Below are 21,632 nucleotides of genomic sequence, written 5' to 3' on the forward strand. Positions count from 1 at the left end.
GAATTTTAACTTTTATTAGTGTAAAAATTTGTTGTTCAACAACTTGATGGAAAAAAACAAAGTCGGGAGCTTCTTGTAGAATTTTTCCAAACTAAATTTGCTCATAAAATGTATATCATGATTTTCTTTCCTTTAACCTCGAATTATCCAGAAAAGTCGAATAAAGTTCGAGTCAAACAAGGAATTTTAACATTAAACTAGATAGAAAACTCAAGGGGAGTTCGCAAAAGTTCGAATTATTCAAAATTCGAATTAACAAAGTTCTACTGTATATCTGAAAATTTCTTAAATGTCATTTGAGGTTCGTCCCTTTATAAAAGAAAACTCTTTTACGTAAAACAGATAGAGCTTAGCGCCATCTATTGAGCAGATACGTAACTCGAAACAATCGTAGATGAAATAAAACATTATCTATTAATTTTTTTTTTCTGTGAAATATAATTTACGCATTTCTACAATGGATCTTGTTTGCAGCTAGGCGTATCGTGAAATTACTCAGTACGACAATCTAGCAGTAATGTCTTGATAATTACACGCTTTTAAAAGAGGGCGTGCGTATACTACTCGTGCACGGCATTGTAAACAAGGTTTTTTTTTGGCGAAACATGGCAAGAACAAGCGGTAAGCTGTCCGATTTCATGACGTGTACAATGAGTGAGTGAGTGAGTGTTTTTTTTTGATGGAACCGTCACTGGTTTAATTGGCATTAAATGTGTTTGTGATGGCGGATGAATGGTATGACGTGAGTTCCAGTGAAGAAGAATGTCTCGTGTACGACGGTAGGTGTCTTACATGGATTATTACACGTACCCGAATAATAATTTCGCAGTTTAAGTGAACGTGGTTTAAAAAACATACTATATTGAAACATGACCGTATGCCTCCTTAAAAAAGATTGATTGTTGTGGTGTTACGCCTGTCATTGGTCGCGGATATTCACGAATGAATAATTCCACCGATTCCTTAAAGGTGATTGGTAATAATTGAATGATAAATAACGCACGTTTCGAAGACAAAAGGCGTGGCCTGATGAGATTAATTTAAAAAAAAAAATATGTTTGGGTGTTGAGAAAATTCGAAATTTTTCGGATTTTCGGTTTGACGTGATCTTTGATCTCAGGGTTATGAGGGAAGAATCTAATTATAAGTGCACGTGTCCTTGGGGTTACTATCGATTGCGTGAACGACAATAAATAACACCCTATGGTTGAGAAAAACCACTCAACCACTTTTTGGCGAAGTTCATCCATTTTGGCGTCTTTTGTTTTTTCCCTACCATTGTGAGAGTTATGTAAAGAAAACACTATAAACATTATTTTTCCTCTAATCGGATTGATTAATGCAGGGGCGTAGCCAGAAATTTCGTTCGGGAGGGACCAGACCCCCCACCGCTACGATTAATGACTTCCATTCTGGTCTTGGAACGACTTGGATTGCTATATATTCAGCGAAGAAAGTTTTGAATATTTTTTTCTTTCTGTTCTTCCGATTATTCCCGGACTTGACGAGTGAAGCCAGTCGTGGCAAAAGAATCGAGGTTTTCACGGCACGGTCCCAAAGTTGAGCATGGGGGCCGATTTCACAGAGTCGCCCTTTTACGGGTGTGTGATAGGTGCGGTCGCACCGGGTCCCGCGCTCACAGTAATAATAATTCCTTTCATTAATTCTGGAATTCTGCATTTTCAGCTAGAAAGAAGTAATTCTGGAATTCTGAATTTTCATTAATTTTAGGAATTATTTCTTTCATTTATTCTGAGTATTCATGGGTGCTGGAATTGTTTCTTGAATTTAATCTGAATTTTCATGATTTTCATTTTCTGAATTTTCGATTTCTCTCCCGCAGTACATTCACCCAATATAAAATTCTACACTTTTAGTGAATATAAAAAACACTGGGGGCGCTAAGGACCCCCAAAGTGATCAAGACGCCTCTATCCCCGTTATCATTTTCGCACCGGGCCCCACGTCTGATAAGGGTGGTCCTGCCCGTAAATATATTAGAGTACCGTATGACACATAGATTAAGGCCCATTTAAAGTGAAATGCGAATTGGCTTCAAATCAACAACACTACGCAATTAATTAAAGGGGTCTTTAACCCCCTAGAATTGTACCTTTTCCAAGAGACGTAGTTTCGACCTTACCAGACGCGGAGCCGAAAGAGAAAATGATCTGTGGGCTCCTTCGAGTCGTAACAATTTATATTATCGAACAATAATTCTTGTTTATTTGGAATAATCACTATCGTTTCTGTAGTTGAAACATAGCCACCTTGTTCTCTTGTAAAAAATGTAATTTTTTAATATTCCCATGTATGCGGGGCTCTATGTGGGCGCATCTGTCGCACACTTCTGAGAGCAACTCTGGCCAATTTAATCGAATATCAAAATATATGTACGTAAAATAGCCATGGATATTTGCAGTGCATTTATGGTGTAAAAAAAAAACAAGGGCTTCAGAGCCCTGTCTTCTCCTACCCCACCTTGTGTGAGACATGACGTCAACTGATGACCTCTTGGGACAGTCATCGGTCAGCTATACATACACAATGCAGTCCAATGCCCGAACGAGATATGTTGTAAGGAGAAACAAACTTCTAATTTTCCCTCTGCTTTTCTAACATGGCTGCTTTCATCTGAAACACCACGTCTAACACCACCCGTGATCAAAGCAAAGTTAACTCGTGGCAATACCAAGTTCCCCCATCTCTCAGATCACTTATTCGTGTGTTTAAATGGGGCTGGAAGGGTGGGGGGGGGGAGAGGGTTATTTCCAATGGGAAATTAATACTGAGTTTTGTTCTCACTGCTCAAAACATCCAAGCTTTTCATATTATGGTCTCTGAAATGCACCAATAAACTTAAAACTATGTTGAAATAGGCATTTACGGCCAAAAAAGGCGTTTTTATAGAAAAGCTTGAAAATGGGCAAAAAAAAGGCATTTATGGCATTTTGTTTAAACTTCCGGGCTCTAATAATTATACATGCGTGAGACAGCAAGCACATTCTTGGTAAAACAAGAGCACACACACAGGTATCTTCGCTTTTCTGGATTCTGAGAGAGAAAGAGAACACGTTTAAATTAATTGATAAATCCCTGCCATGTTCTCTTATTCTGCCCTCCTGGATCAGGAGTGTCTGTCACGGGTGCTTGAAATTATCCAGACTTCTGGAGTATTGATTTTCTCATGTTCAGCAGAATAGGAGGCATGCACTGGAGTACAGGCGAGCAAAAACTAACGCCGGTAGAGGAACTGTGAAATTCCATCACGCTATATATGTATGTGTTCATGAAGAATTCGATCTTCCGCATACCGACGGGCTAAAGATGAATGGGGTCCTCAAGAGCCTCTTCCGGGATAACCCTTTTATTTCATCCACTGGCAGTTTGGCTCGACCTTTCAATGACTTATGCAGTTTGGTGAGTTTTTGCTTGGAAAAGAGCGACACTATACATCATATACAATTGAATCATAATTAAGTTTTAAGAAGGGAATAAGTCCAAAAATATCAAGTTTTTGCGAATCAAGTTTTGGTCGTGACCCCTCGAGAATCCTTGGTTTGTACGATTCATTTTGAAAAGACATTGCGGATCAAATTCGGATAGACCCGTAGCTCAAGAATGCTTGGCTGTAAGTAAGTTTATACGACCCTTCTCAGAAGCTCCTGTTACCCAAACTTGGGTCCCAACCCATAAGTTAAAACCCCCGTTTTAGAGCAGTGTTCTTAACCTTTCCGTAAACAATTATTAGTAAAATGCCAAACAATTTCACGGACCTCTCGTGTCCCGTATTACGGGAGCGTATGAGAGCGTGTACAAGCACATGAATGGCCGAAAAAGTGACCTAGAGAGTGAAAGCTTGTGAGTGACCATAAGAATGACCTAGAGCAGTGTTTCCCAAAGTGGGAAATATCGTCCCATATTTATATATATATATATCCCATATATATATATATATATATATATATATATATATATATATATATATATATATATATATATATATATATATATATATATATATATATATATATATATATATATATATATATATATATATATATATATATATATATATATATATATCCCATATTTATATATTATTTATATATATATATATATATATATATCCCATATTTATATATTATTTATATATATATATATATATATATAAATATGGTGGGTGATGGAATGGTCCGGGGGGGGGGGGGATAGAAGCTGTGGGCATAACATAGGATCCTATGGGTTCGCTTGAGTTGGGGACAATGAGAGGAAAAAGTTTGTCTGAAGAATGGGGCGATGGAACGAAAAGTTTGGGAAACCGACCTATGTGTAAATGATCAAAAGTGTCACCCAGCAAGAAAAATTGTCTGTGAGTGACCTAGAGCGTGTGCAAGCATGTGAGGGACCAAAACAGTGTGCAAGCATTTGATTGACCAAAACAATGTGCAAACGTGTGAATGACAAAATAAGTTACTTAAAGAGTGTGTGAGAATGAGTATGATAAAAAAAAAGAGTAACTTCGAAACACAGGTGTACTTGTAGGAGTGGAGAAAGGCCAAGCGGGTTATTGCGCAGGGTGGCGGATTCGAGGAAAAAGTAGTCAAGAAAATTAGACTAGAATGGAGGAAGGGCGGCGAAACCATAAATTCCGCCTTTGCATGGGTGACCAAAATGAGTGACTTTTAAAGAGAGGGGTGCTACGTAAGTGAATGGTTGAAAGAGTGATTTATAGAGAGTAAGGGACCGGGGGGGGGAAGGGTGTGGCATTCATACTTGAAAGGGTTTGCTTCAAATATAAATGAATTTGTATTTCAGAATCTCGCGATGCTAGAGTAGCAAGGAGACTACACAAGAGTCGCCATTCAACTGGTCACGTAGTTACTCTAGTCGCCAAATAGTCCAATGTTCTCGTCTGATTAGCGTCATCGAGATATACACGTACAGTCACTTGGGTACTTGGGGGTAGGCAAGAGCCGCAAAAATAGATCTCGCACAGGTAGAGATTTTGTCTCGAGCCGCCACCTGGAGGGGGGAGAGGAAGTTTACACGCATTTGTTTTTTCAAGTGTATTTTACAACTGACTTAAACTACGACGATTCCCGAAAATCCGCAGATTTTCATCCAACTTCGAATATGGTGTTGCTTTTTCCTCACCCGGGCGAAGAATAAAAATAGATCAGTACATTGGAACTTCTTCGGGAATCGAGTTGATGGTTGACGGCACACACTCTTTTGTTGGCTACCGGAGTTGAAGTGGATTGACGACGTACTCTCGCGTGGGAATCGTAAATTCCATTACGTACATGATGTGCCAACGCCGAACTCGTTCTTGCTACAAAGGAGAAGGGAAAACACATTCTGCGAAACTCCTTTTTTTTATTTATATAAAATGGAGAGAAATGGGATTGAGATGCTTCCTTTGTTCAGTGTGAATTGGATTTTTCTTCGAGGAGGACCAGAGTTCGTTGGGGGGGGGGGGGGCTGGCTGATGCGTGTGTGATTTCTCCGAAAAATCTGTTTATTACCATGTTCACGTTTGGAGTAAACCTTATTGTAGTATACCTGTTAGGTGGTCCGGAAAGTTCCGCTTGTTTTTGGTCGGTGCACGTTGCAGCTGTTGATGTGTCTTCTTTTTAAATTGAAATAAATTTTTTCTTTGTGGCAACACGATTGAGAGCTACTTCTTAACCGTACATGCACTTCGTACACATTCCTCTGCGGATTTTCTGACGAATCGGTACATATCGGAACGTGTTGGGGGGGGGGGGTCGTTCAAGTATTACGTCAGATTTTCAGCCATTTTTGACCCCCCCCCCCCAAACACATATTTAGATCTCAGACGTACGGGTGGGGGTCACAAGCCCCCCCCCCCATTCTGCCCTTCTAACGACGATCAAAAAATTTTTTTTATGCAAAAAATATTAAAAAATATCACAAGAAAATACCTTTATTATGTTATAATCAATTTCTGTTAATTTCAATGCTATTTGAAGACTAAGAACTCGAAATTTCTTTTTAAGAAATTCATTGCCACCCACTTTCGAAGCCATATATGCTAAACCCACGGCCCTGCGGCCCATGGCATATTTTCAGATCACTCAAGTAGGCCCGTGGCACATTCACAGATCACTTAAATGACCCGCAGGCCGCGGCACATTTCCAGAACAGTTAAACTGAGGGAATCCGTGGTACAATTAGAGATCGCTTAAGTGACATGTGGAACAGTTTTAGAGCACTTAAGCAGTCCGCAAGTGCAATTCCCCATTATTCGAATTACCCGCGGCACATTCTGAGATTATTTAAATAATTCACGGCATAATTACGGATCACATGAGGACGCGCGGCACATTTCCAGATCATTTGAAGGATCTGTGGAACATTTATCACTAAAGTGGCTCTATAGAGGACTTATCAATCCTGTTCCCACAAACTAGGGAAACGGTTTTTCCTCGTTTTTTACACACACAGTAAAGTGCCATTAAGGATATTTCATATTTTTATAAAGTGGGATTGATGACGTAAGCATCATTCAAGGCCCGCTCCCCCCTTGTCAGCAAACTCGAAACTTTCCTTCACCACCATCGATGCTGACGCAATACTTGGATGACGCCTTGTGTGTGTGTGGTATATGAACTTTACACGTATGTGTAAGCCAGGGAGGACAAATCATAGGCGCCAGGCCACATAGCAATTAAATTTGTATTGGTGCCTAAAATTTCCTTTTGAGTAGTTTCTAAATTCGAGTTCACTTAAATATTAAATAAATCGGAATATTAACGTTAAGCTTGTTTTATGTTCTTGCTGGTGCTGCCATCTGGCTTCCATATTTTGAAATAGATACCATCAACCGAAAGATACCCAGGCCACATCACCATATGGCAATATCGGCTCATTGTCCTCACGAACTGGATACCTCTGGCAATTTATTCATAAAAAAGCATACATTACAAAATATACATTACAATCATAACAACTATAAAATCATAATCTAAGTAAGTATATACCGAATGCTTGAATTTTCATGTTGTGTAAGTATCGTGTTGAAGGTCTGCCTGCTCTTTGCGGAAAGGCATTTTTAAATGAAAGACCCGCTCGCGCACACATTAACGCCTTAAGTTGGAAAACCGTAGAAAACCAACGTCAGCCGACCACCACTGTGCCTCATGGAGCCTCACGGTGCCTAAACGATCTCACAGCGGCTACCCAAGAAAGACTGCCCATCTCGAGATTCGGAATATTGTGGGCGCGCGCGTATTAGATAAGCTATTAAAAGCGTCTTAGCGCAGGCGGGGGTTGACTATACTCAAATCAGTGACAGCTGTATTGCCAATGCGCTAAGAGCAAGCTACATAGACACAAGATATGCTCATTTTGGGAAGGGTCTTTTGCTGGACATAGGATATCAACCCCTTTGCGATAACGGGCAAAATATTCCGTCCAAACGCCATTGGAACAAATTCAATCCAGTTCTTATTCGGAGTTGTTATTCTTTTTCTTCCATGTTCTTTCTTTACTATTTCCTCCCTACATATAACATATCTTTCTTTATACACGCAAGACCGAAAGAGGACACGTAGGGTGAGGGTGGAAGAGAAACCTACTGTACACTCTTTCGTCTATTTTAAACTGTTCCCCCTTCCCTATTTATTTATTTTTTTTCTTACTTTTCTTTCTATTTTTAATTTCTCCTTCATTTTTCTAACGTGCGGTTAGGTTAGGACAAAGTTACCAGGTTTGTCACCGATACGCCAAATAGAGATCATCCAAATTTGTAGCCAAAAGCCTGTAGGTGAAGGGGGGGGGGAAGGGTTGAGGCTTATTGATTTCGTGAGAAATTAAAGCCGACATTCGAAGATATTTACATCAATGTAGTTTTTTTATACAGTGGAACCTCCCGTAATGGAGACTTTTCTGATCCCCGGTCTCGTAGAAAAGGAATTTAATGTCTTTCACTCCCCGTTAGTTGATACTCGATAGCGGACTGTGAAATCAGGCAAACTCTAATTTTTGTTCACATTGTAATTTATTAATTTTTGTTCATGAATCGAGAATTTATCATACTCGGTGGTGATTTATATATCACCATTTATGATCAAAAGCTCGTATTGGTAAATATGATAATCCGTCAATTAATTGCTTGATTAACTGAACATAACTATGGTCCGGGATGCTGATTCCGAATGGTAATGTTGGTTTCGTTAACACATGTTGATACGTGTGAAGGAATCCACCATTACAAAAGACTGATAATGGTTTTTGTTTTCATCTTCACCCTTATTTTAATTTAATTCAATTTTTATTTCAAAATAAGTGTAGTGCACATTTCACATACGAGCAAAAATAATCAATTGGTTTAATGAAGCAGAAGGAAAGTGGAAAGTTATAAATTTTTCCCATGTATATCAGATTATGCATAAGTAAAAGTGATAAATGTAGTGGAATTTGATCAATCTTTATCGAGACTATTGGTGATTATGCATAACCACCGGTGTATCACTTTTACAGTAACATCTTAACATTAAAATGTGTCTGTGTGTATTGAGGAACCAATTGCGACCGAAGCCAAACGTCGTGTGTGCACGAGGTTCCGCTGCATATCGTTCCTTCCCAATAGCGGACACTCTCCGTTAGAGGACAGACTTATTGGTCCCGTGAGTGTCTGTTATCGAAAATTTCTACCGTGTGTCGGAAAAATAACAACCCTAACGTATCTTTTGGAGCAAAAATTAATAGAAAATCGGGCCTTATTTTCGGGGAAACGCGGTGTCACACTGTCAACGAAGCTGACACAACTTCGTCAAATTCATTCATTCATGAATTTAATTTTTTTTGTGGTTTAAGAGGAAAGAAACGACAAAATGCAGTAAGAGAAGAAAGATTTTCATTAAAATATCCGTATTTTTTTCAGTAATGGTAGTCACATCCTTAAAAAAATGACCAGGTTATTTCCTTCGGGATCTACTTGTAACAGAATTCTCATACTCTAGGTCAGTGTTTCTTAATCTTTTTCAGCTCATGGCCCCCTATGGATCACATTTTTCTCTCGTGGCTCCCCTGTCCTATCCGGGGCCCCCTCTACCCTTATCCAAGAGTGAGATACTTTATATTTTTTTTATTATGAATGAAATTTTAATAAATCGGATCAATCTCTGGAATCCTGGCTAGGCACGGATTCAAATGATGGATTATCATCTCTCCCAGGAGTCAAATTACACTGCAAAAAACGGTCTGTGTAAAATACGGGACGATCCAATGAACATGCACGATAAATCGACCCTCTCAACACATCAACCGTTGCTCTGGCGGCCGTCCATACTTAGCTGGAAGTAACAGCTTACATATGAAAATCAGAGTATCAGATCCCATATATAGTGCAGTCCCCCTCCCTTCATTATGGACAAGAAGACCCTGGTCATGCCCCACATAGACCCAAGGGTTAAGACTCTCCTGGTTGTATGGACGGATCTGATGAATTCTGAAAATAGTAATATTTTTCAACCATGTTTCACTTGCAAACCTTTCCTCTTCACAGCTCTCTATGACTCCCTTCACCACCTGTCGTGAATCACCTTTCTTCTGATTTTCTCCCGTGGCCCCCCTAGAATATCCTAGGACCGCAAGGGGGCCATATGGCCCCAGGTTGAGAACCACTGCTCTAGGTCAGCGGTTCTCAACCTTTTTTGACCGGCGGATGCCCTTTCTGGTATATAATTTCTATGGCGGAGCCCCGTAGGCCTATTTTCTATTTATTCATCAAAGTTACTGACTTATTTTTATTATTCAAAAATATTTATAATTATTTTTTTTCAAATTTACTGTTTTTATTTTCCTCGAGTGGCCGCGGAGCCCCGGTAATACCAAAAATGCATGATAGCGTCTTCTCCCTGCAAATGAAGACTAGAATTTACATGATACCCATTAATCAGTCGTATCAAATATGCATCGTATCTTTCTGAAATTGGGCAAGAATAGAAGAAATTTGCTTTTTTTGCCCCCCTTGTGGAAATGCCGATTGAAAATTATTTTCGTCAGCTGAAAAGATTGACTTTCTTTCCCCCCGAGCGAAACCAATGCTATTAAGAAAATGCGAATTTTTTCCTATCATCACTTTTCATTTCCTCTCTTCTCGTGAAATTCTATATAAATATGTGCTTTTTTTTACATATTCAACGAGTTACTCTGGAGAATCTCTTCGAGAGTGAAGAAGAATCGTATGAATTTAGTTTTTATCCACTCTTATGAAGTTGTCTCATGTTTATTCAATGGGGGAAAGAGTGTTTTTTTGAGTAGGTTTGCACGTCGTCGTTTGAATAGCGCGTGGATTTTAGCATATTTACCGTGAATGATCTAACATTTTAATAAAAATTTTGGATGTAGATGAAAAATTTTACGAAGTGAATTTCAACATTGAAAGTGACCTGGTTTTCCCTCCTCTTCCCTCTGTTACGTCTTTTATTCGGTTTCTACACGTGGCATGGTATACTTGGAAAATTAATACAGTAGACGCCGCTTATTAGAACCACGGACAACCTTATCATTCGGGTATTGTTATCAATTTTGCAAGGAATGGAACGTACCTATATCATCAGATGGAAAAAAATTCGTTCAAAGTGGATAATGTTATAATTTTTTCCCGTGTTGAATTTTTTTTTTGCGTATTCTGAAATTAAGGTTTCACCAAATTCTTTTTTTTTTAATTTGAAGTTTTCGGCATTTATCGCCAGTGATTTAGGGTGCGACTCACAAATTTCGAAACAATTAAATTCAAAGTTGTAAAAATTCTGTAATTGTCAAAAATTGTAATTGTTATTTATTGGGAACAAGAAAAATGAAATGGTCAAGTTCATTCTATTGCGTACAGCCTCTGAAAATGGCAACTTTTGAGCCAATGAAAATTCGCCAGCACAGTGGTAAGTTGCCAAAACATGGTATGATTTTGTACATTTGATATCTCGATATACAGGGTGTTTCAAATGAATCGCCCGATTTGAAACGCGTCTATTACGAAAAATATTGAACATAGACACTTAAGATTATGATTAGCCATGTAACATAATATTAAAGTTTTTCTACAAACCAAATTAAAGGTGCTTAATATGTCCACCTTGGGATGCATGGCATATGCCTATACGGTAGTCAAATTCGTCCCAAACTTTTGCGAGAATGTTTGCATCCACTGCGAGAGGATTTCTGTGGACTGCGTGCGAAACTCTGTCGGATGCGCTCCACATTTTCGTCTGACTTGCGGGGACGGCCAGGGGATTTCCCTTTACACAGACACCCTTGTCTCGGAATTGTTTATATCATCGCCTAATGCTCTGAGTGATAGGAAGTTCAACACAGGGTATTGTCGACAAAAAGTACGACGAACAGTTGTTACGGACTCTCACTTCGCGAAGCTTAGAACACAAAACGATTTATGTTGTGCAGTCGCCATCTTGACAAATACTGAAGTGGCGGCCGATGGAAGAGCGTTAGCGCTAGTAGTCGGCAACTGCGTGAAACTCTATTTCCTTCTTTATACATATACATTATTCGATCGAAACGGATTAAATGCTGAATAGTTACGATTTTTTTAATCGGGCGATTCTTTTTGAAACACCCTGTATATTGCATTTAAAAATATGATTTTTTTTCTTTGAAATGAATTTCCAGAGCCGAATCTACATTTCAATAAATACATCCAATAAATTGGACGTTTTAGCACACGTGGGTTGTGTAAAAAAGTTAATTCCGAGATGCACGCCATTTGAAAACTTTTTGTAATTGAAAGTATGTGTTTCTAAAGTCAGCAGTTGCAGAGATATTTTCTGTGCAAACAATTTGGGACAGTCTAGGGTCGTAACTAAGCTGGGGCAACGCCCCTGGCTCCCGAGCTGAATGGAGGGGCCCCCACAAAAGTTTAAAATTATTTTGCTTAATAATAACCCTTTCAAGAGTGGCCCCAAGGAAAAGTCTGCCTCGAGAAGGCACCCTACGGCCCTGGCACAGTCCGTATAGATATTGCAAATTTAATCGATTCAAATCTTACATCAAGCGTTGAACGATGTTTTTAATAACCCCCCCTTACGATTAAGGAAGTCCCCTTGTAAATTCGCATTCTTAGCAGAACTCGTAAGCTATACAAAAACGCAAAGGGACAAGCATCCGGGGGGGGGGGGAACTTCCTCATTGTGAGAGACGCACTTTAAAGTACTAAAGTACGAACTGTACCAGCGAAGTGCCGAAAAGAAACCTTTGGACCTCAAAAGGTTAGATGAAACAAAAAAAAAAAACCCACAAAATAATATGTTGCTGCATTTTAGTTTTTTACTTTTTACAAACATGCTATATTTTGAGTCTGCAATAACTGCAATAAGTCTTTTAATGGAACGGATTATCAAGCGATTAAGTCATTTTGTTTTTATTTTTGACGATTCTGGTCGTTTTTTTTTCCAAACCTTATGGCTGTTACGTCCAAATTGCTGATTCGAACGGAATGTTATAACGACAAAGTTCAAGGGTCTCTCTCGGCTCAGCAGATTACGATTTCTAAAGGATTAACGATGGGGGAAAAATCCCGGAACGTCTTTAATGAACGGAAAAGAGTCCATCGTAAATCCTCTTTTTTCGTTTCGGAGAGCAAGTCTTCATATTAGTGATTTTTCCCGTAAAAACCATTCTCTCTCTCTCTCCGAGTTCCGCATGTACGTTCGGTATTTCCAAGTTTTATGGCCCTTATACTCGGTCCAATAATAATATTACGAAGAAATCTCGCGAGCGCGCGAACTAACGAGCTAAGATTAAACGTTTTCTCCGGAAACTCGCGGTCTTTAAGATAACGTTATCTATGCGTTAATGCGGTTGCGGAATATTGCTTCCCTCTCTCTGGTATAATGAGGTGAGACTGGAGAGAGAAAGTTGATATGGAACTTTCGCTTTACGTGATGACGAGGAATAGATTTTTATTGCTTTGCTTTTTATTGTGTTTCTTTATGAGAGGAAACAGCATTGAAATAAATCTGATACGTATAATCCAAACATACGGTCTCCCAGTTGTTCAGAACAAATCTTGGCGTTCATTTTTCGATGTTACGCGTATACGACTCTTAATCCGGGATTACACGATAAAAGTTTTAGAAATGTTCTCTTATAAAACTTGAAAATGCAATCAATAAGAGGTATTAGTTATATTCGAGCGAATGTATCATAATGTAATTTAGTAGTGTTGATATCGATGTTCTGGAAGATGTTTGATAATGACCCAATTGTGTCACATTAGTGTCTGTCGGGTGACTAGGTGTAAACTCATAGATCAGTGGCTCTCAAACTTTTGTCATCCTCGGCTTCTCTTGCCCAATTCATGGTTCATTTGCGGAAGAACCGCTCCAATGCATAAATAGCCACACAAACCAATATCTCCAGCTCGCCGTGACGCCCCCGACTAAGGTTGGCGACGCACACTTTGAGAAACACTGCCATAGATCATTCTCATAATTAGCTACAAAATGAAAAATACTCGCTATAGATTCATAAGAGATTCTCATTTAAATTATTTATCAATACTAACTTATTTTCGTATGAAATATTGAATGCGTATTTTTCTCTTAATACCCATTGTGCACATTCAATAGAATGTGTTCGCGTTTTTTTTCCACAGATATAAGAGAAACAGAGATAAAAAATATAGAAAATATTATGTTTCCGTCAATATAAATGTAAAATACGGTCTCCATCAAACGAATTATTTTATTGACAGCCTTTGAGATAATCATTTAAACCAATAAACAAATTGAAATTAATTGCTTAGCTTTCTCGTCAATCCTATTTTTTCCTTGGAGATAGTAATTACGTTCAGGGCGGTTCTTTTCTTCTTGAAAAGTAAATGAAATAAAAATAGAAGAAAAATGATTGGAAGCGTTGATTAATAAGAAGGGATAATTAAAGCAAGGAAACCTTTGGATTTATTTAATTAGTAAATTCTTAAAACACCTAATAGAATTATCTACTTTATAGTTTGTAAGAGAGAGATAAAAGGGGGGAACTGTCTGGTCGAATGCACTGTATTATACTTTATTTTCGTCTCGCGGATGAGAGTTGGCAGATGGTCTCTTGACGCTTCTTTAATTAATCATTTTTCGAAATTAGTTTCCATAAAAGAAGCGTGTGGGCGAGAATATTTATCGCATTTTTTTTCTCTTATAAATTCCTCTTAATTATTGTCAAATTTTTTAAGCACTTGAGATCTTTTTAGCGAATTGGAAAATAATGCGTGAAAAAAAAATGTTTTCTGATTTATTGAGGAACTAAAAAAAAACTTGATTGAAAGGAGAAATAAAATGATTTAACCCATTATTTTTGATCGCTCTTCTAATTTATGACAAAATTGCGCAATTTCTTATGTATACCATGTGTATATGTAGCGTAATATGTGTAACGTAAATATGTATTAAACGTAACGTATAATATGTAATGTAATAACTGGTTACTTCTAGGGCTGGGAATCGATTAAAATTTTCAACTGGTTAATCAAAAACTTTTAATCGATTAATCGAATTTAAATTGAATATTTTTCACAACTATATAATATTAATTTATGCTAAAAAAACTAATATATTCATTTCACGCACCTATTCGCTAGATGTAAAGTATAGAAATAGACTAAGAAATTAATGCTGCCACTTGAAGCAATTTAGTACTGGTATGCGCTGAACATATTTTGTAAAAACCTGGAATATTTCTTCATTTGGATCTTGTGCGGTTTTTTTTAATCGATTATTTTAGGTCAGTCACTGATTTCGAAACTGCTTTTGATCATACTGTTACTTGTTTTCCTTCAAACTCTTCCCAAAAAGTTGTGCTTGTGAAGAGAGGAACTGATACTTCCAAGAATACGAACTACTGCTCAGTGAAGACAATAAATTTTGATCTTGCCTTCCAAAACTCCCATCAAACTCAATTTGAAATTGAAATAATCGAAATTTTTCGTGTTTTTCGAAATTTGTTTCAATATGGCCACTTATCGAAAATTTTATATATTGGTACAATAATTTAGAACACTTAATCGGTTTCGTTTAATAAATCAATTAAAATTTACTCAAATTTTAATCTAACTTTAATCAGATTGATCGAGTCGATTAATTCAACTACAATTTTTAACTGCGATTAACAATTGATCGATTAACCGACCCGATTAATCTATTTATTAATCGGACCAGCCCTGGTTACTTTAAACCTCTCAGATATGTTATTTAAGAAATTCGACATTAATTTAACATGGGTTTTTCTTTGTGATTGATGTGTAATTTCCATCAGTTTTACATTACTTTTTAAGTAATATAAATTAATCAACTTTATTTACTTAAAACAACTGATAGTTATGATTTTGAGAAATCTTAACCCTTTTGAAAAAAACCCCCCACATTTTTTCTGCTTTTAAAAAATTGTTTCTGTTCATGGTCATGGAAAAAAAAACTTTCAGATCGAAAATTAGGAAAACATTTCCGTAAATTTCATTTTCGAAAAGGCATGAATCAAATTTCTATGATCAAACAAATTCCAAAAATTATATTTAGACATTCATTTGACATTCTCTCGCTCTTTACACCTTATAATTTCCAAAAATCTTGGTTTCATACAAAAATTTGCATAGTATTATTTACCTCTTATGCATAAAAAAAATGTATTTTAACCCTTTTGCGATCGCGGAGGAAATATTCTTTCCAAACGGCAGAGGAAGAAATTCAATCCAGTTCTGTGTTTTCTTTTCTCTCTCCTCATCATCGAAGCTTTATTGTAACCCTATGAGCCGAACTTGGTTTTCCCTCGTTTTTCTATACTCCTGTTAATAATATATGTTTACCCATGTATAATGTATCTTACTACTATACATATGTAAGAGTGAAAGAGAACACTTGGGTGTGGTACTCCATTATTTTTTTTATACTTATCTATTATACTGTCTTCCCTTTCTGTTTATTTTTTCCTTCTTTTCTTAGTTTTTCTTTCCCCTTCTTTCTTCCAACGTGCGGTTACGTTAGGATACAGTTACCAGATTTATTGCCGATTTCGTCAGAGATCCAAATTTGTTGCCAAAAGCTTGTACGCGAAGGAGGTTAAGGATTAATTTGTTTTTTCCCTGTTCGAATTGCAGGTCTTCTGAAGCGCAGGAAGCAACAGCAAGAAGAAGGTAACCAGCCGGATCCGAACGTTCAGGAGCAGCAGCAGCAGCAACAACAAGAAGATCCCGCCGTTCCATCTGGAGCATCCAAGAACTCGACCATAGCCATGGACTCGCCCGGAGAAGAGAGCCAAGATCTAGGTTTCTTCAAGGTCTGGCTGCTCGTGTCTCAGTTGCTCGGTGTCGTTTGCATAGCTCTGGTGTCTGCTTGGATCGGGAAATACCTCGGCGGATTCGCTTGGGATTCCGACCCCGCCAAGCAATTCAACTATCATCCTTTCTTCATGATTTTGGGCATGGTTTTCCTGTACGGTGACGGTAAGGATCGACGTTTTGAAATGCTTCTTCTGTATTTTTTGAGTAGTAATGCGCTCTTCACAACTCATTGAATAAGGGGGTCACTGTTATAAATTGGTACATCAGTTTTTAAACTTTTTTTTCTCAGTCAATGTTTACCGTAAAGTTTTTTACGAAATCCATTTTTAGTAACTAAAAACTGATGAAACATCATTAATTTTAAATTACATTTTTTCCCTCACTTCAATCATAAAATATGGATTTTTGAAACGGCAAAAATGTTCCAAGGTGCAACAAGGGGTCTTGTACCTGGAAGCATGCGCCGTTCCATAGGGTAAAATTACAAAAATAAAAAAATATAAATGTTACAGGAAAAATAATATAACGCAAGTATTTTTTTTAATGTCATGAATTTAAATATAAAATATCAAAATGATGACACAAATATGATTATTAATATATTGCTTGAATTATTTTTCAACAAAAGTAACAATAATGGAGGTAGGAACGTATTTAGATAGATGAAATGTATAATTATTCTTTATTGCATTTGTAGAAAGGTAAATTATTTTTCTAAATCATTAGTTCTGTGAGTTCCTCTCGTGCTAGGTGAGTGCATTAGAGATACAACATCCGTAATGTCAGAGTGCGTGATGTCAACATTCGCTGTATCTGGCAATGATGGGAAAATAAAATATTCTCCCCTCCTAAGTAAGCTGACCATATTTCATTGAGGGAAATGCGGGAAATTGGGATTCCAAATACGGGAAAATACGAGCCATAGCCAATTATCGCCAAAGACGATGCAAAAAGTAAGCGAAGTCGCCAAATATTGCTAAAATCACGAAAAAAAAATCAACAATGCGGGAAATGAAGGGGTATTATGAATTGCAGTGGATCTAAATGAATTCCATGAAATAGAATGTTCACCATAGAATCTCCACAGGGGCGTAGCCAGAAATTTCGTTCGGGGGGGGGGACCACTTTCATTTCGGGGGGGGACCAAAGTGACAGAACAATGGATTTGGCCATCTTTTTCCCTTTTTTCGGTTATTTTCTCACATTTCGGGGGGGGGGGACCAGACCCCCAAGTCCCCCCCCCCTGGCTACGCCCTTGAATCTCCAATATGTTGTGATTACCATAATGTAGTTCATGAATTTAAAAAATAATTCTAATCTTTGATTTCAATAAAGAATAAAAATTTAACTAGGGTTCACTTAATAAACGGGAAAAGCTGGATGGCCAGAAAAACCGGAACTGTCCCGAGAAATACGCTATGTATGGTCATCCCACTCCCAAGTAAATTCATTTGGCAAAAGTTTTTATTGAATGCATCCCACTCTGTATATAGACTTCGTGTTTTTTTCCCAACAAATTTGACTGGGAAATAGCCGAAGGTGAATGGAAGAGAAGAAATGGATATAGCTAAAGTTTTTATAGAGGGGAAAAATATGTATAAAACTAAAATTTTAAATGTAAATTGCATTTAAAAACAAAAAATAAGTATCAAAAATCAGTGTAAGTTGAGTATTCCAAGGAAATCTTCAAGTTTTATACTGCTCCCTCCAAGGTACACGATCTTCTTTGTTTCAAGATACACGATGCTCTATTATTCGTGAAAAATATTCAACTTTTTTCATGATGCTTGGTATGATTCAGCACTTGGTACGATTTATAAGAACTCATAGATTATGATTACTAAATATAGTTCACTAAACTTGAAACGTTGAGAAGAAACACAGCAAAAACAAGAACACCATATTTTTACTCTGTGCCTACTCACAAAATCTCTGTCATAGACAAAGAGCTGAAACCACGTTCAGTTGTAGGTTATATATTTCTAATCTCTTGTAAATCTCTCCAAAAACATCAGTTTGAAAGTAACACTCTCAAAAGTGTTTCAAGGTTTGCTGTGGTCAAGGTGCAGCAGCTTCTCTCTACTTGTATTTATTATTGCAGCTTTGTTGGTGTTCAGAGTCTTTCGCAATCAGAGGAAGAAGTCCCTGAAACTGCTGCATTTAGGGCTGCACACTACTGTGTTCGTGATGGCTATCGTGGCGCTGCAGGCAGTGTTCGATTTCCACAACCGCAATGGTTATCCGAATATGTACTCCCTGCACAGTTGGATCGGCTTAACGGCTGTCATACTTTTCGCCATGCAGGTGTGTATCTTTAATGAATCGGCATTTTGTTGTCTTGCTAAGTGTAGATTTCTTACCGGGTAATATGCGATGTAACGGATATTTTTTTTTCTATCCTTCAGTACTTCTGTGGAATCGTGGCGTTCCTGTATCCTGGACTGACGAAGATATGGCGAGCCAAGTACCTTCCGCTCCATATTTTCTTCGGCCTGGGCATCTTCATCATATGCGTCGCCGCTTGTTTGACGGGAATTACGGAGAAACTATTATTTTCTTTGTAAGTCATCTTTTCTGCATCAGCGGTCATTGCATTTCAATAGTTTCCCCAAGTTTCCAGGTTCGAATCCCATTGGCGGCACTGGTGGTCCGTTAAAGTTCGTTTTCCGTGGTTTTCCTTCTTCGAGGCACGAATGCGAGCAGATAGGCCTTCAACGCAATAATTACATGACACAAAAAATTCAGGCACTTGCCATTTTCGCTTCGAAAAACACCACGTATGAAGGTATTTTTATTTGAACCCATATATGAGAGAAAAAAAACTAACATCAATTATAAAGGTTCAATAATTTTTCATTCAGTTAGAATTAAGTTTTATTATAATTAATTTTATCAAGTCTGCTTGCGGACGCCTTTACCATCGTTGCGGACCACAGATTGAGAAACACTGCGTAAGAGGATAACACGTATATAAAACTTTCTAGCATGCAACAATTTCATACAAGTTTCCCCCGAGAAATTAATACGAAGTACATCTGAGGTAATACAGAGTGGTAATTTTTTTCGAAGGTTTCTGAAAGTCCTTGTTAATTCGAACGCTCATGACAAATCGTTTTTTAACATTAAAGTTACCGACGTGTCATTGCAAAAAATTTTAGAAAATAATTGTTAAAAATTTAATTTACCCATCCCATGATAGTACTTTTCTTCTGAAAGGACATGGAAGGGTTAAAAGGAGGGGGGGGGGTGTGGGTCTTCAGACATGGTGGGCGAAGTTGAAACTTCCCACGAAGCCGCATTGAAATACTGTATACGGATTCTTTAAATTTTTATGAATTTTCAAACTATTTACGAATTTATGGGACACACCCTGTACGTTCATAAATTACGCTAAAACACTCAGCAGTTTTCATTTTATGTCCTTAGTCTAACAGGGAAAAGGAAAGACTTCAAGAGTCTCGACTTCTGAAGTCTCGCCATAGTGAGCAACAGGTCTACAATGGTAAAAATATTCAATTCGCCTCGCTTCACATCTGAAATATAGATGGCAGCACTGAAAAATCAGATACAATACTACGTATATACTCAGACTAGGTACTCGCATTTCCGGCACAACTCACTCGGTAGTAACTTGCACATGGCGACAGACCGGAGTTGTGTGTGTGTGTGTGTGCTCGGTTTGAAAATAAAAAACTACCAGAAGTTTGTGCGATGAAATGCTTTGCGAGTTTTTTTTTAACCAGCAGTGAAGTTAAATCTTTTTTTTTTTGCTCTATTTTTATAGGCCTAACGGAAAATATTCTGAACTACCAGCCCCCGGAGTTATAGCAAACCTATTGGCCTATTGCCTAGTCCTCTTCGCTCTCCTGGTGGCTTACATGGTGGTGACGCCTCTCTTCAGGAGACGGGCTCTTCCCGAAGAGGTGCAGCTTCAGCTCGAGACACACTCTCCGACCAACTAATTGGAGACGACTTTTAACATGTGCATATTTTTTTTTTTTGTGCTGGAGAGGATCGTTAAGGTAATAATGGAAATTGGTAAATGTTGTTTGTTCATAAATAGACAAAGTGCATATATATATTAAAAAAAATGATAGACGATTAGGCCAGCCCGTGCTTCTTCGTTCCTTCATGAAACTTCCCTTCCTGTCCATCGAAGGTCTACCGAACTGAATGTTACCTTGATATCTATCCTCTCATTTTTCATGAATCTGATATTTTTTGGCTATTAAAGGTGCTCTTCATAAAAAGAAGAAAAAACAAATCTCTGGTGTCAGAGAAAAAAGCTTTCCATGTTGTTAATGTGTGTGCGCGCGCACGAAAGAATGTCTTTCTCTATACCCTCACCAGGTCCATTTATGTTTGAGCTACATATTGTCATTTGGGAATCCAAAGAAAATGTCAAGTGTTTTTTTCTTCTAGTATGTCATGTTCATGTAAAACCTTATAGTACTGTGTATGTAATTTGTAACTGGAGTCACGCCTTTCTCCCAACGGCAATGACTGATCTCAATGAAGTAGCGAAATTATGTGTTAATTTAGATAGTTGATTCCATGTAAAGGGATGTTTTCTTTTTCTCTCGAAAATTATGTATTTGTATCATTCCCCCTCCCCTCATCCTGGAGCAGGACTCCTAGGCTGGGATCTTTGGTGTTCCCCCCAAGCCAGAATTTTCGCGCGCCCTTCTAGTGAATTTATATCATGAAAAAAATTATGTTCATTTTTCTCCTGGGATTCAGGCCGCATCCCTGTCCAGCCCCACCCTTGTGCGGGACCGACAGACATGGTTTATGCCAGATGCAAGACTCGTCAATAGGGTGCTTTTTTTGGGGCCGTTTCAACGTGTAGGGCCTTGCTCCGTTCTTACGTTTGCAAAGGACTCCCTATGATAATGAGATCTGATATTTTGGTTTCCGAGAGTCAATTATGTTAAGTGGTAAGCTGGTGTTTGTCTTTTTTTTGGGGGGGGGGAGGGAGGGGACTTTAAGACTGTATTCGTAAGGTCCGTGATGTTGCTGAGACTGCCCTAGATGCATTATTGCTGTGAATTATGTTAACTTCGATATGAATCAAATACTATACTTTCACGTATCTACGCAAAAGAAAAAAATGCTATTGTATTTCATCATTTGAGGCCTATGAGAACGAAATTATGCCGTTTTCTCTCCTTTTGATGTTTAATTATACATGCATTAGATTTTTAACAAAGCCAATGCTATAGAGCATCGTTTTTCGAAATAGGTGTTGCCCAAGGAATCGAGAGTTAGAAATTAACAGCAATGAGAATAGTCAGGGTAACAACTAGATGCTTGG

The 21,632-nt window shown here is 37.9% G+C and overlaps 1 protein-coding gene across 2 annotated transcripts; it reads left to right on the forward strand.

The window, feature by feature from the left end:
• Positions 1 to 368: 368 nt before the first annotated feature.
• LOC149078590 (transmembrane ascorbate-dependent reductase CYB561-like) lies at positions 369 to 21,023 on the forward strand. 2 transcript variants are annotated; one of them, XM_089240706.1, is made up of 5 exons: positions 369 to 621; positions 16,136 to 16,480; positions 18,420 to 18,622; positions 18,724 to 18,878; positions 20,103 to 21,023. In XM_089240706.1, exons 1-5 carry the CDS (start codon positions 606 to 608, stop codon positions 20,278 to 20,280), a joined length of 897 nt encoding a protein of 298 aa, XP_089096832.1. In that variant the 5' UTR covers positions 369 to 605; the 3' UTR covers positions 20,281 to 21,023. The 2 variants fall into 2 exon arrangements, with proteins under 2 accessions (XP_089096832.1, XP_089096831.1); XM_089240705.1 differs by lacking the exon at positions 369 to 621 and adding an exon at positions 647 to 779.
• Positions 21,024 to 21,632: the final 609 nt, after the last annotated feature.

This window comes from Pholcus phalangioides, unplaced genomic scaffold (genome assembly GCF_987345545.1).
Source record: "Pholcus phalangioides strain wild (caught in Gottingen) unplaced genomic scaffold, Ppha-v1.0 ptg000013l_1, whole genome shotgun sequence".
Lineage (NCBI taxonomy): Eukaryota > Metazoa > Arthropoda > Arachnida > Araneae > Pholcidae > Pholcus > Pholcus phalangioides.

Bases quoted from the DNA above. Each gene is read 5' to 3' on its own strand.
- LOC149078590 (XM_089240705.1), top strand. From the start codon at position 722: ATGGCGGATGAATGGTATGACGTGAGTTCCAGTGAAGAAGAATGTCTC. The intron at 780-16,135 runs GTAGGTGTCTTA...TTCGAATTGCAG, and splicing joins AGAATGTCTCGTGTACGACG to GTCTTCTGAAGCGCAGGAAG. The intron at 16,481-18,419 runs GTAAGGATCGAC...TTATTATTGCAG, and splicing joins GGTTTTCCTGTACGGTGACG to CTTTGTTGGTGTTCAGAGTC.